The sequence below is a fragment of the Zonotrichia albicollis genome, chromosome 6 (genome assembly GCF_047830755.1).
Source record: "Zonotrichia albicollis isolate bZonAlb1 chromosome 6, bZonAlb1.hap1, whole genome shotgun sequence".
In the NCBI taxonomy this organism is placed as follows: Eukaryota; Metazoa; Chordata; class Aves; order Passeriformes; family Passerellidae; genus Zonotrichia; species Zonotrichia albicollis.
In genome coordinates this window covers 26,038,342-26,052,602 of record NC_133824.1, presented here as the reverse complement: position 1 = coordinate 26,052,602, position 14,261 = coordinate 26,038,342, and the positions used below count along the sequence as shown (strand labels likewise).

The following is a 14,261-nucleotide window of genomic DNA, read 5'->3' as shown; positions in this document are numbered from 1 at the left end:
GAAATGAGCATAGCTGAAGAGACTGTCAGCAACAGCAAGAAGTCTAGCTGGCAAGAAACCACAAGATCAGGCATAATAAGGTAAAGTATCAATATTACAGCATAGTTGTCAAACCACCAAAGCAGGTCTTTCCACAAAACATAGAACAGATCCTCAGTGGAGGTAATCATTGCAGTCTCCATTATCAGGCTGAACTGAAGGCAGCTAAATTCCAGGAAGATATCCATTTACCAGGAGCAAGAACTGCACAGGGATTGCTCAAAATTGAGTGGAAGTGAGTTAAAACAGCTAAGGAAATTTAACACAGATGAAAGTAAAGGTACTCATATGAGGAAATTATTTTCTTAAACTGTAGTTATAATTACTGTTCCCAGGTTGGATACTACCAATAAAAGCATGAGAATTTAAGGTCATCTCTTTTAAGAAAATAAGAATGTTACCAATAAAGCATGAGATTTTTAAGATCCATAAAAACATATCAGTCAGAAGTACTGAAGAAGAAAAATATTAGGAAATAGAGAACAAACAGAAGTCATCATGATGTGGTTAGTATGAGGCAGTGGTGCCTTTTAAGATGTATGCAATTCTAATCTCCTTGTTTCTGACAGAATATAGTAAACCTGAAGAGGGTGAAAAAGGAGCAACAGGGATGGGTGATGTCATTTAGGGATGACAGTGACAGTGCTGCATTGGTGATTGGACTTGATGATTTTGAAGGTCCTTTCCAACCTTGATGTTTCCATGAATCTGTGATAGAAATCATCCAATTTACAGACCCTTGCATATAGTCTGTGACCACAAAGGGCAGATTACATAGATTAGGACATTCAATTCAGAAGATAGCTATCTATAAAATTATGGCTGGCAAAGTGAGGATGACTTCTCTTTGTCTGCTCCAATAAAAAATAACTAAGAAGCATCAAACAGAAGTAGGAGATGGCAGATTCAGAATAAAACAGAGGAGATGCTGCTTCACACTGTGAAAATGTGGGTGGTTTTGCCACAAACACTGGGTGGGGATAAAACTTTAAAGCTGGATAATTAGCTCCTTGCCATGCATTTATACTTCTCTGGAGGTGTGAACTATTGGCCAGTGTTTTGCAGAGGGCCAATCTGAAAAAAAAAACCAAACCCAAAAATCTAAAAGTGCACAGGCCATACAGTGCATGGATGATTCTGGTTTATGTTGTTTCCTTCTCAGCAGTATCTTAAGTAGTCCCATAGAAGCTTCTCCTGGTAGTATCAGTCATTGCCAGTGTAGGGAGGTGTGCTTGAAAACGTCCATGACGGCTTCTTGGCTCAAGGTCTGGTCTGTACATGGTCACAAAATTGGGTCCCCCTTAGTGGTCCAACCAGCACAACATTTCAAAATTACTGAGTCACTGGTTACTTTGCCATAAGAGACCTAAATAAGAAAGGGTCTTGTCAGACACATTAATGTGTTATATTGTCTTGGGCTACAGTGATATCTGCATGAGGAGAATGCCAGGTACTGACAAAAACCACTTTGCATGTTTCCTTGTCAGTCCAGTGGGGCAGTTTTTTGTGTGCTAATATATATATATGTGTGTGTGTATATTTATATATACACTTACCTTTCCTTTTATCTTACACTTTTCTTGAAGTAATTTTATTTTTCAATCCCTGGTTATCAAGGTCAGGGTAATACCTTTGTCTTCTGTGGTATGCTCAGATAATCTTCAGAGTTAGTGGAGTACAATAAGGTTTCAGTTTTGCTTGTGAATTAACTCTGCAAAAATTAATTACTTGGTTTCTTGTATTTTTAAACACAACTTGGGTCCATGGAAATGCAGAAGTCCTTGCATGAGGACAGAGCATGCTTGGTATTGCTGTATGGTGCTGGGATAGAGCAAGTCTTCTGAGCCAGATCAGTCTAAAACTAGAGAGCTACTGAGCCTCTGTGCGTCACCTTTTGAAGGCTTCCTATTCCAAGAACTTTATCAGCTTGTGTGTGATATTGCACAAATGCAAAGAGCAAGTCTTAACTGAATGCTGAATGTGAGTCACTGAGCCCTTCCAGAAAACATGCAGCTAGCAGCAGCTCATGAGGTTGTAACATTTGCAAAATGTGCAGGCTTTTCCTCCCCACAAATTACCCAAGATTTGCCTGCATTTCAATGCTGACTTTAAATCCAGCATGACAACTCATCTCTCTGACTGGAGGCTAGGATAGATTTACTAGAAAACAGTCAAGTTTGAAAAAAACCCAACCAAATAAAAAACCCCATAAAAAACACAGAAAAAATACCAGTGTGGCTTTTTTCACTTGGAGTAAATATGGAAATCCAGCTGCTGACAGTATCATGCTGAAAATGCTGTGCTTTGTCTCTTGAAACCAGCTGGCACCAGGAAGGACAAGGGTTATATAGTTGCTCTTCCTCATGAGGATAAGGTACTTAATTGAAACTTATGGACCAAATACAGGTATGGGAAACTATACTTTGTTCTATAGATTGCTGCTTTAATGATCACCAGCTGCAACAGCTGTTCTGCCCATGCAAACCCTTTGTCATCAATAGTTGTGACTTCGATTGTCCTCCTCTCCTAGAGGAGTCTCTGCTTTTTTTGGTACATGCAGAAATGCTCTTCCATGTCTAACCTGTAGTTCTTATGTTTCGCCTTTTACATGGGAGTAACACCAGCTGGATTTAGAATCAAGAAAGAAGCAACTGTAGATACAAAGCACTCAAGCAAAGTGGTTTTTACCTGTAATTTTGGGAAATGTAAAAAATGCCTTCACAAAAGAAATGTTAGGTTGGGAATATATTCCTGAATTTATTTGGGATAAAAGTATATCAGAAATGTTTAGAAAGCACCAGCAAAAATCACAGACAATTTTCATTATTTTTTTCCCGATACTAAAAATTAACTTCAATTTGCCAGCTAAGGCAAAATAAAGGTTTTGGCAAATTTTGTGCTTGAGTATTTCAACATCTACTCTCCTGTTAGTCTTAGTTTCCTGCCAGGTAAGAGTATAAGAATCATTAATTGTCAGCTCCAACTTTTGCTTGATAATGTAGCCTCATTTGAGCTCTGACTCCTCATTTGTATTTCTTCTGAGGAAACAGAGGTGGGAGAGTGTGAAAATGTCAAAGTTCTATATCCAAATGCATCAAATGCATGTACTCAAGGAGTAGACTCTGCCTTTAAAACTATTGAACTTGATTGCTAGTGAGACTTTATGTTATTGGTGCCCTTTATAAACTTCTGATTTTCATTACACATGCTGCCTATAATAATCCTTAACTACATTATAATAATGCTTTGGCTTATAATGGGCAATGTTCTGCATTATTTCTCAGAGATGAGTTAAACCACTTCTCTCTTCCTTCTGTGGTTTATTAGTACAGTAAAAACAGGCATCTATGAATTTAATTTGCTACCACCCTGCTGCTACATAGAGAGATCACAAATGTGGACATGTAGTCCAGAACAAAAAAAATTATGATCAGCAAGTTGTGTTACTGTTTCTCTGAACAATCAATCCCTGGTTTGCCTCCAAACACAGTGTATGCCTACCTGCCTTCAACCTTTGCAATGGCCCACACAGGGAGGCCATTGAGTTTGGTTTTAAAACCAGCCTAGAGGGATGCCCTAGAAATATCATAGAACTATGGCTCTGGTCCACTGTGGCAGTCAGGATTTAAATTTTCTGTGTTCTCCCTGACTTAGTCTTCCAAAAATACTATAGATAAATGCTCTGGCTTCACAAATGGAGTTGGTGGAATAGCATTTTACCCATGAAATCCAAGAAACAAGGTGTTGTAGGGCATTGCTATGGTCTTAATCCCAGATGAAACATGAAGCTACCAAAATACACAATCTGGTGGGAGCTGAAAAGTCCATATCTCATGGGGAAAAAAAAAAAAAGAAAAAGAACACTATGAAACTCCAGACAGTGCAGCACAAGAGCTGTTTGCGAATGCCATGCAATTTGTATTCAGAAAATAAGTATTCTCCAGATTTGATTAGTCTGATTGTAACCCCACCCAACCTCCAAGTGCTGCTTCTGTTTTGTCCCTTGGGAGGTGTGAGACAGAGCTCACTCTGTAGTTTCAGTTCACTCATGACACTGTACATGAGGAAAGGCCCTAGATTGGACATACTATTTCTCTTCCTCCCTACACTCTTCCCCCACCCCAAATACCCTCTTAAATCACTGCTTTTTTGTTTCAAACAACAAGGCTGAACAGGTGAAATTTTAAATAATGATTGAGGATTTTTTTTATTCATTTAAGTTTCAATATCATTACAGAAAATGTTATGGTACAGAGTTGTTTAACATTAGTTTTATTTCTTTGCTCATTTAATTTCCACACGAATGCTGGTAACACTAATATCTGTACAAGATCAGTCTTTGATTTTTTTTAGTTTTTAGTTCTGTACATTTTTAAATGTATTGGTTAAAAAGGCTGTCAGCACTTAAGGAAGCAATTTTTTTGTTTGTTGAAATAAAAGGTATCCAGTTACTGCCCAAGAGTACTGAGCTGGGTGGCTGCTGGGACAAGAGACATCCCTGAATGCGCGGCGAGGTGGGAGAACCTCGGGGCTTCATTGGGTTCCCAGCGCAGCCACTCTGCTTTTGGCACTGTGCACATCAACACGAGATACAAGATAAAGAACAAGCAGAAGCTCTCTGTGAAGCGGTTATGAAGCATACTAATAAGGGAAATCCAAGTGTTGTCTACGCTAGTATAAATAAGCAGACAGCCTTGTTTTAAGAGCGTAAGTAGTTGTATCTTAAAGATGAGAAAAAACACAAGTTCTGCAGGCACCTACTGCTGTCTACTAAAAGCTACCGCTATTGGAACTAGCATTGAACACACAAAGCAATTGCAAGAAAAGGAAAAAGTTGCTTTGATATAATCAGAATAAATTTCTTTGTTAAGATTTGTTTTAAAGTTTTTTTTTAAAAGGTCTTTATTTAAATTCCATTTGAAATATATTTCAAGATGTTGACTATACTGATCAACTTTTATCCAAATCGGAAAAACTAGCTGTGCCGTTGCATATTACAGGATACAGTCAATGATATGTGGACATGCATCAAAGCTTCGCTCTTGCTGGTGACATCATAGCCTTCCAATGACCATGACATCCACCACCTCCCCCTTGTGAAGCTCCACATACTGCTCTGTCTTTGGAGGTAGCATCAACAGTCCATTGGCACTGCGCATACTCATCAGACGACTGCTCATCTGATTCCCTACAGGAGAGAGGCAGAACAATTTCAGTGCGCTCTTCAGTTAGTTCCAAATGCTGCAACACGGTACAACAAACAAAAGCTGTTATGATGAAAATATTTATGTGGCTAACTTATTCACGGAGCTTGGGTCTTTCTGTTCCAAGGTGGATGGAAACAGAGAACTCTGTGGAGATTTAGTCACTGCATTGGCTCTCAAAACCATCATTCTCTTTTCTGTTTGTTTTCCTCTCCAGCCTTCCACATTATCTGTACCATGTACCTTGTCCTAGTAAATTGCTAATCCTATCGAAATTACTTTATTTTTCAATTTGTACACCTATTCCACTTGTACAAACATTAAAAGCAGCACAATCTAGAATGTTTTTAATATCCTGTTCTAGAATAAATTTGATTAACTCTATTCTCTCTGAATAGAATAATTTAGGCTGAAAAAAAATCTCCAAGATCATTAAGTCCAACCTTTGACAGAACAGCACCATTTCAACTAAACCATAGCACTAAGTGCCATGTCCAGTTAGTTGTTCCTTGAACTCTTCCAGGGATGGTGACTCCACCACTTCCCTTGGCAGCCTGTTCCAATGTTCATCAGCCCTTTCAAGAGGAAGTTCTTCCAGATGTCCAACCTGAGCCCCAACGAGTGCAGCTTGAGGCCATTTCCTCTTGTCTTGTCACTTGTTGCCACCCCCACTTGGCTACAGCTTCCTTTCAGGTAGTTGTAGAGAGTGATAAGATCTCCTCTGATTCTCCTTTCTCCAGGCTAAACACTCCCAGCTCCCTCAGCCACTCCTCACAGAACTTGCTCTCCAAACCCCTCCCCAGATTCACTGCCTGTCTCTGGAAATTCTCCAGCACCTCAATGACTTTCTTGCAATGAGGGCCCAGAACTGAACTAATATTTTCCCTGTGGAGCCTCACATATGGTGCTTTTTGTTGAACAATTTGGATGTAGCAAAAAGACAATTGTCGAAGGACCTAAATCTCTTGCAAAAGTGTCACAGTCAGCTTTCTAGCAGTACACAGTTGAACCAGTATTCAAATCTAGTATTTACCTTAACTGAAGCTGAGTATTCAGAAGTATTCCTAGGTGGCAAACATGACTAATAAATCCTTACTCTGTTTTAAGAGAACATCTATAGCCTCTGCTATCTTTCTTACTTTTCCAGTTCAGCTAAAATCACACTTCTTTTATTTGTATTGCTCCTACCACTGCCCCAACTTGTGTACAACATGCACAACAGCAAAAGGAAGCAAGTGTGCCTGACTGCAAGTAAGCTTAGTGGATGTTTTAAAAAAGGAATTTATGCACATATTCAAGCATACACACGTAGTGCGTATGTGTATAAGGCAGATTATTCAACTAAAGGATGTTTTAATGGTTAAATTGACAAGCCATATCAGCACTAAATTTTGTACTAATATATGTGTATGCACAGGCACAAATGTGCGAGTAAATCAGCCTGCATAAAGTAGGGTCTATGAAAACAACCTGTGCACACTCTTGGTTGTTCCCAGACACCTCTTTAGGAAGGCAGGGCTGTGTGAGAGTGTCTGTCAGTCTGTGTGACTGGCACTGACCTGTACTCTGTGCCCAAGGTAGTGGTTCTTGGTGATGCCAAGTCAGAATGCACCGATGATATTCTGGGCGGGGGTCCAATTTTACATCACATGATAACTGTAGGATTAAAAAACAAAGGATGAACATGTCATGCATTCACATTGCACTGTCTAAGACAATGGAATAATCTGCTCAGTTGTTTTTCCTTAAAAACAGTCTTTTCCAAAACTTGCATTTTGAGGTAAGATGATGTCTAGTGCAAGATTAAAAGCTGTAGAAGGCACAGACTGCAGTATTTAAGAGACTGCAGTATTTAAGTAAATACAACTGTGATATTACAGTATCAAAGTATCTGAAGGAGTCTCTGTGCATTAAGTGGAATATTCCAAAACTGTTCCTTTACTGAGAGTTTACAGATAGTATTTCTCTAGAAAAAAAAGCCTGGTCTCTTTGGATTACATTGCAGAAGGATAAAAATGGTATTTGCATTCAAAATCCTCCTAGCTCTGACAAAAGGAAAATGGCCAATCTTTGAAATGAAAAGACATACGGGCGATGGCTTATAATGGAAAATACATGCAAAAGTGAAGGTCACTGCAAATTGCTCTCTCTTTTAGAATATTTCAGCTGTGAGATGAAATCTGGATGCTTGAGGAAGGGCAAAAAAGAGACATGGGATAAGCTGTAAGAGAAAAGTGGATAGCCAAGGACACTTAGAAAACTACAAAAGTTGATGTATGCCTTGGTACTTTATTTGAATCAAAAACAGAAGAAGAAGACATTATAATAACATGCCTTAAATCTATATTAAATAGAGTTACACTATCCATGATTTATTAGAAAAGTGAGAAGAGTTTAAGGAATTTATATTTCTTAGGGTGGGGATCATGTGGGTTTCTTATATAAATAACTCAACAAAAAGGCTTTAAAGTTTGTATTTTCTATTGCTAATACAGAACTATCCAGCTCTAGATATTCACAGATTACTCCGCATTTTTTACCATATGTCTTTTTTAAACAGGAGATTATCCTTGCTGCCTGATTGGCAAATGGCTGCCTCCGCATCTCTATATCTCACTCCATTAGATGGCAATCTAACTCTAAAACATTACAGGACTGAATATTACCATTAACAGAGACTGAGAATGTGCCTCTATTTGTGTGAACATCCTTCCACTGCCAGAACTAGTCTGGGGCTCAGATTCCACAAACACAACAGTCTTTCAGAGCCCAAAGAGCTGGGCTTCAACCTCTTGTGAGAGTTTTTAAATAGAGGACAAGCTTCTCACCCTGGCTTTGATGATGGTGGGCCGAGGATCCAGGATACCCTGCATTTTCCTCAGCGCAGGAACAACAAAGAGATTGCAGGTGACGACAGCTGACACAGGATTGCCTGTAGGACAAAGAACAGTTGGTGGTGATGCCCTCTTGGTTTACTCTGAAATGCTGAAAGTGAACTTATGTTTTATAGCAATTTCATTTTAAAGGACTCTAAAGAGCTTTCGATGCAATGTGCATACAGTACAGACTACAGAGGTGTGTGGCAAGGAGCATGTGGCAAGTCCATCTGTTGAAAGCTGCACTCTGAATGATGTGTGCTAAGGTCCTGCTCTGACCAGAACTGCCCCATGTTCCTCAGGCCCCAATATTTGCCTCTGTTCTTCTGTTACCTTTCTCCTATGCTTACATTTGTCTGGGGCTGGAGCAGAGTTAATTGGTCATAGTTATTGGTTCTACTCTCACAAGGCTCTTTATTAACGACTAATGGTTCCCAGACACCAAGGGAAGAATAACTTTCAATTCCCTAAGAGAGCAGCAAAATGCTTTAGGACAAATTCTGAGGAGAATTCTATTGATTTATATGTTTTCTGCTGACTCACAAAAGAGGTCTATGACCACCTGTCAAACACCACTGTCTTACATATCTGGACTTCCCTAGACAACAGTTTTGAAAAAAATACTATAATCAGATGGATGCTCCACTGATCTCTCCCCTGTAAGAAAATGTACTGCAGCAACTAGAGCAAGAGAGGGTAGAAGCACTAGAGATACATCTGAAAAGCACCAGCTTATCAAGAAAACAAGGATTCCTTGTGCAGTCAAAATTCATGGAAAGCCAAAGCAATAAGAATAAAATAAATTCCTCCTCATTTAGAAGGACAGAAATCCATAAGGAAATCTCTATTCTAAACAAGCGCTTTCCCAGGGCACACAGCCAGCAGTGGTGCAGCCGTGCTGCCCTCTTTTGGTTCCACAGCATGAGCATGTTAAACCAAAATATTCCGTGACCCGTTCCTTGGCATTCCCTCATTTTTGTCTTCATTTTCAGTATGTCAGAGTGGATGTGCTGACTTACACCCACAGGATATTTATGGTGAAGGTGCAGGGAGCTGTAGGAAAAAACACCCCTGTGAAAAATAGAAGGAAATTGTTGGATGGAAGAAATCCTAAGACCTGTACCAGAAAATTCTGAGGACACAGACAAAAAAGAACTCTTTAGCACATCCCTGTAAGTCCATATATTTTGGAAATTTCTGAGAAAATCTTAGAGGTACCTTCCTTAGGGGCCAAAACCAGGCACAGGTGCTGTGAAGTGTCACTATTCTGTTTCATGTCTGACATCTATACACAGCAACAAAAGTAATCCACAAAACATCTTACCTGGAAGCGCAAAGATTATTTTTCTTACGCCGTCAATATCCAGAGTTGCAAAAGTAGTTGGTAGGCTATAGAGAAAGGAAGTTATTTAATATCTGCATTAGAATTTGACTGAACATTATTGTATTATTTAAAAAATTTGCAAAAGAAAATAAAAAAAACCAGGACATCTCTCTCTCTCAGCAGTTCATTAGAACCTGCTGGTTATTCCATACTGGAGGTATAATCCTCTCTTTATGGTAACAGAATAATTTTTCTTGCTATGCAGCTCTGAAGTTTTAAGTACACAAATTTGGAGAGGAAATATCTAAAAGGAAATGAACCAGTAATCAAAAAATCTAAATCTTGTCTTCATGCTAGAAGCCAATTAACAATGAAGTAATACTGGAATTATGCAATTACAGAGCCATGTTTGTTTTTCATATAAGGGTTCCCATTTTTTATAACATTGGTGACTCTAATTCTCTTACTCCAGTCTCTACAACAACACTACAAGGAAGCAGTATTTCTGAGCAGCTAGTCTGCAGATGAAATACTGACAAATTCAGATACCATGGGCAGAGCTGCAGCCAGGTGACTCCCAGGTCTATCAATGAAGAGCTCTCTCTGCCTTTCAGAGCTGCTCAGTGATTTTGGTGACTTGCTGTGAGGGCAATTACTGTTACACAAATAGGGCAGTAATGTGACAGTTCAAGAATATGGCTGGCAAAGAGAAGGGACTCGTCCATGAAAAAATAATTTTATATTAGTAAAATCCTTTCAAACATTAGAAACTATACTAGCAGCAATAATAAGGCTGGTTTCCTTGGCTTTATCTCGAGCTGACCACTTCCACCCGGTCAGCAGTTGACAGTTTACAACTTTGAAGATTTGCTGCACTTTTATCATTATCACCCCGTTTTGTATCTGTTAAGACTCATCAATATCCTAGTTTACAGGGAAAGTTAGTGTTTGATGTTCCTGTTTTAAAATGCCTCTAACATGATGGGAACTATGTGCCAGACCTCCAGCTATTATAACCAGGGCACAAACCAATGGACAACAAATTGAATTGCTAATTCATATTTACTAGAAACTTTGAATTCTTGTGTGACACTTCAGCACCATCATTGGTAGAAACTTTCAGTACTTCCTTCTGTCAATGCAGTTAGACAAGATAACCTTACATGAGCTCAGCAACTTTCAGACCAAGTGGAGGGATGGTAAATTCCAAGTACGACCCTGCACTAATGAAGCACATCAAATACAGGCATACAAAAAATTCTGACTTCACTCTTGGAACTTACTCAAGGGATTTTTCCCAATATAATAACCACAATCTACAATCTTTTAAGGTGCAGTTAATAAAACCCAAGATACAATATTTTCTATTGCACTACAGCTAATGAAAAAGAGAGTGCTTACATTCTCAGTAAGAACTGATGAGCAAATGTTTTGGTAGCAATAAGAAATAGCTTTCTTGTAGCATAAATTGAAAAGGGACGTTTAAGGGAAAAACCCCACTTCTTGAAGTTTTTCCAGCTAGTTATTTAAAGTTCGTTGCTGCAGGTCTACAGAGGAGTCACCAGGAGAAAAAATTATGTTCTCTTACATATAAGCCAGAACCAGAATTTAATATTCTGAATTCTCAAATTTGAGTTATCCATTTTTGTCAGCAGCACAGACTGGAGTGCAGATTCTTCTTCTGGGACTTCCCTACATCGGTTGTAGCAGTATGACAGAAGCAGTGAGCAATTTCCATGCTTGGGCTACATCCACCACGGGAAGAAACAAGCTTTTCCTCACTCATTCCTTTTGTGGAAAGGAGGTGGTGGTAGGAGCAGCACAAGCAGCAAGCCCACACGCAGTTCTTTACCAGACTGTACGCAGAGACAGTGAAAGTATTTGTCTGTTTTCACAGCAAACACCCACTTGCAGCTCTGCTCTGTGACAACAGTTCTGGGCTAGAGGGAATCATTCTGCAAAGCTGTGCTTGATCTTGGGCAGCTGGACCATTCTGACCCGGCTTGCAAACAAACTGCCCTCCACAGGGAGGCAGGCAGAGGTGCAGACATCTTTCTGCTCTTGCACTGTGGAGAAATGGGAACTCTGTTTTCAACATGTGTGATTTTCATTCTCTCTGCAGAGCACGCTTCCAGACTCACTGATGAGCAGTGCCACAGCACAGAAAAGCAATGCTGAAACAGTTTTCTGAAGCAAGCTAAACACATAAAGGACTCTGCTTACTTTAAAATTACTATGCTCAATATGCCAATTAGACAAAGCTTTGTAAATTACCTGTCATTCCACCTCTCTCAAGGAACTGCTTGTAGGAATATAAATTATGCAAATTTTGAAGGGAAATGAGATACTCTTTAAGCAAACTGCCCATTTAATATCCTTATATTTCCTGGTTATTTCATGGTAATGTCAATGTGAGCATTGTGATCACACTGAAGGCTGTGGCAATGTTTATACCATGCTGGCTTCCCACCAGTCCCCAAACCTGATTTGCAACAGTTATCAGAGAAATATCTCTTACTGATAAAAAAAAAATCTCTGTTCCAGTTAATTTCACCCATAAAGATGATGACTAATCTGAAGAGCACTGATTTTGCTGCTTTTCCCTCATATATCTATTCTGTGGTTTATAGTATATTTTGAAAAGTGAAATCTTCTGAAGCACTTCACTAGGATCTTTGGCCCAATGTAGCCTCTATCTAGGCTTCCTAAGCAGAAAGATTTCTTACCCAGGTTTCATAAAAACTCTGCCAAAGTGAATCTGTGCGTGAAGATCAATATCCAGCACCTGTTTAAGATAGTCCTGTTTAATTAAAAAAAAAATAAAATTAAGTAACATCAAAGTGGCTTTACATCATCTAAGCATTCAAAGCAATTTATTAGTATCAAGTGAAGATGAAAATTTGCATATCCTGAAAGTGCTACAGCCCAGTGGGGAATTTTCAGCATTTGAAAGAAAGTGTTTTGCAAAAGAAGTAAAGAACAGACTCATTTAGGTGCCAAACCTGACTCCAGGAGAACGTATATTTCCTTTAAATACATGTGCAGCATGAGAATCTTAGAGCACCCCACAAATACCTACTACTAAAACATTCTCCGTGTCAAAGATGGAAAAAACCCTTTACGATTCAAAGCTAAGACTTTAAATGATCAAGTTGTTTAAATTTTGCCATGAAAGCTATCAGTTGTAGATTAAGAGATCTCCTACTACTTTTGAAATCAATACTGCACTGTAGAAATCATAGTTTTCCAGGATACTGTAATTATTGTAATTTCTTGGCTCTAATGGTTTAATTCACAGTAGTTGGTTTTATATTAGTTATAAATAAAAAAACTGGTTTGTGAATGAGTTCAAGCTAAATGATTTTGCACAAACATGATTGATCCAGTTGTTAAAACAGATGGAATTACTTGTTTAATCTTTACTGACAATTCCTGTACCTAAAGATATAGTACCTTATCTGTTGTGTTTAGGCTAAAGACTTGGGCCCTAGCAGTCATCTGTGAAGATACTCTTTGAAAGCAGTAAATCTGAAACTCCCTGGCAGTTAGCCCATTTTTTTGTGCATGTGTGTGTTCAAGTACTTGGAAAGCAGCAACTCATTTCAGCCAGGTGTTAACTCTCAATTATTAATGCATTAACCCCTCCTTTACTTTCTGTTTACTGTATGGATGTTCATAGCTATTTCATTAAAAATTAAGAAAGTTGCAGAAAGCTCAGTATCACAGGGCAGATCATCAGTGGAATGTAGAGCCTATTGACTTTAGGCTGTTGCCTCAAATTGACTGGGGAGAAATGAGCTGATAGTCTGAATGTCTGTAAGACCAATCAGCAGTTCAGCTACTTCTTAGTGATATTGTGTCTGCACTATGTTGCCACAATCCCAATTTAAAGACCAGTATTTGTCCTTGATTATTTTTCTAGGCATACTGGAGACAATGGAAATAATTGAAAGTTATTTGCACTGGTTTAATTAATTATCCATTTTCAGTATGTATCCAATGATATGCTTTCTACTCAGAAAAGTAAACAAAACCAGCACTCATGTTTCCCACCTCCTAATGACCATCTTTAGTATCTGTTAGTTATAAAAGATGTTTATTTTACCTGCCAAGTTCACAGATTCAGCTTGGGATCAAAAAGTAATTTGAGTTTTCCTTCGCATAAGTCATGATTAATAAATGTCCTGCAGGTTCATCTATGCCCCACCAGCATCTGTGTATCCCTATTTTCTTTAATGGTTTTGACACAGGGATAATCAACAGGAACTCAATCAACAATTCTGTTCATGATTCAAAAGGCAAATATATCAGCTCACTGGGTCTCATATGTATTCTCTGTAGGACTATCAGGTGCAAAATGTGATAAAACTATTTTTGTAACAGATAGAGCTTTGGCACATTCAGGAAACAGATGTGCTGAGTAAAAAAAATACTATTTATATACTCAGGTTGCTTTTCGAAGTACTTTCAAAGTACCTTAAATCTATCTACATTTTACCTGCTCTAAAAATAAAGTCTATTGTCTTCCTGATGCTATTAACCCAGCACCTTCCTCATCTACATAAATCATTCCTTAAATAAAGACACATTTATAAATCCCTCACATCAAGAATTAAAAGCTTCTCTGTTGTACTGTCAACTACACTACAGAAACAAGAATTAACAGAATGAGCTTTGAAGATTATTTTCTTAAGTAATTCACACATAAGTGTTCCAACAAAAGTAAGGCCCATTTTTAATAAACATTAATGCAAAAGTAGTAGTTTGGACAATACACTCTGGTTTGAAATTCTTACATATATTGTAGGAAGTCAACCT

The 14,261-nt window shown here is 38.5% G+C and overlaps 1 protein-coding gene across 28 annotated transcripts in view; it reads right to left on the bottom strand.

Annotated features, from left to right (window-relative positions):
• Positions 1 to 4,215: 4,215 nt before the first annotated feature.
• The window catches only part of GPHN (gephyrin), a 271,807-nt gene continuing 261,761 nt past the window's right edge, over positions 4,216 to 14,261 (bottom strand). For all 28 annotated transcript variants that reach the window (XM_074542808.1, XM_074542813.1, XM_074542812.1 and 25 more), the window contains 5 exons: positions 12,170 to 12,243; positions 9,444 to 9,508; positions 8,072 to 8,175; positions 6,803 to 6,899; positions 4,216 to 5,227 (listed from right to left, as the gene is read on the bottom strand). In XM_074542808.1, the coding sequence (XP_074398909.1) occupies positions 5,094 to 5,227; positions 6,803 to 6,899; positions 8,072 to 8,175; positions 9,444 to 9,508; positions 12,170 to 12,243 (474 nt within the window). In that variant the 3' untranslated portion in view covers positions 4,216 to 5,093. The remainder of the gene's footprint in view (positions 5,228 to 6,802; positions 6,900 to 8,071; positions 8,176 to 9,443; positions 9,509 to 12,169; positions 12,244 to 14,261) is intronic.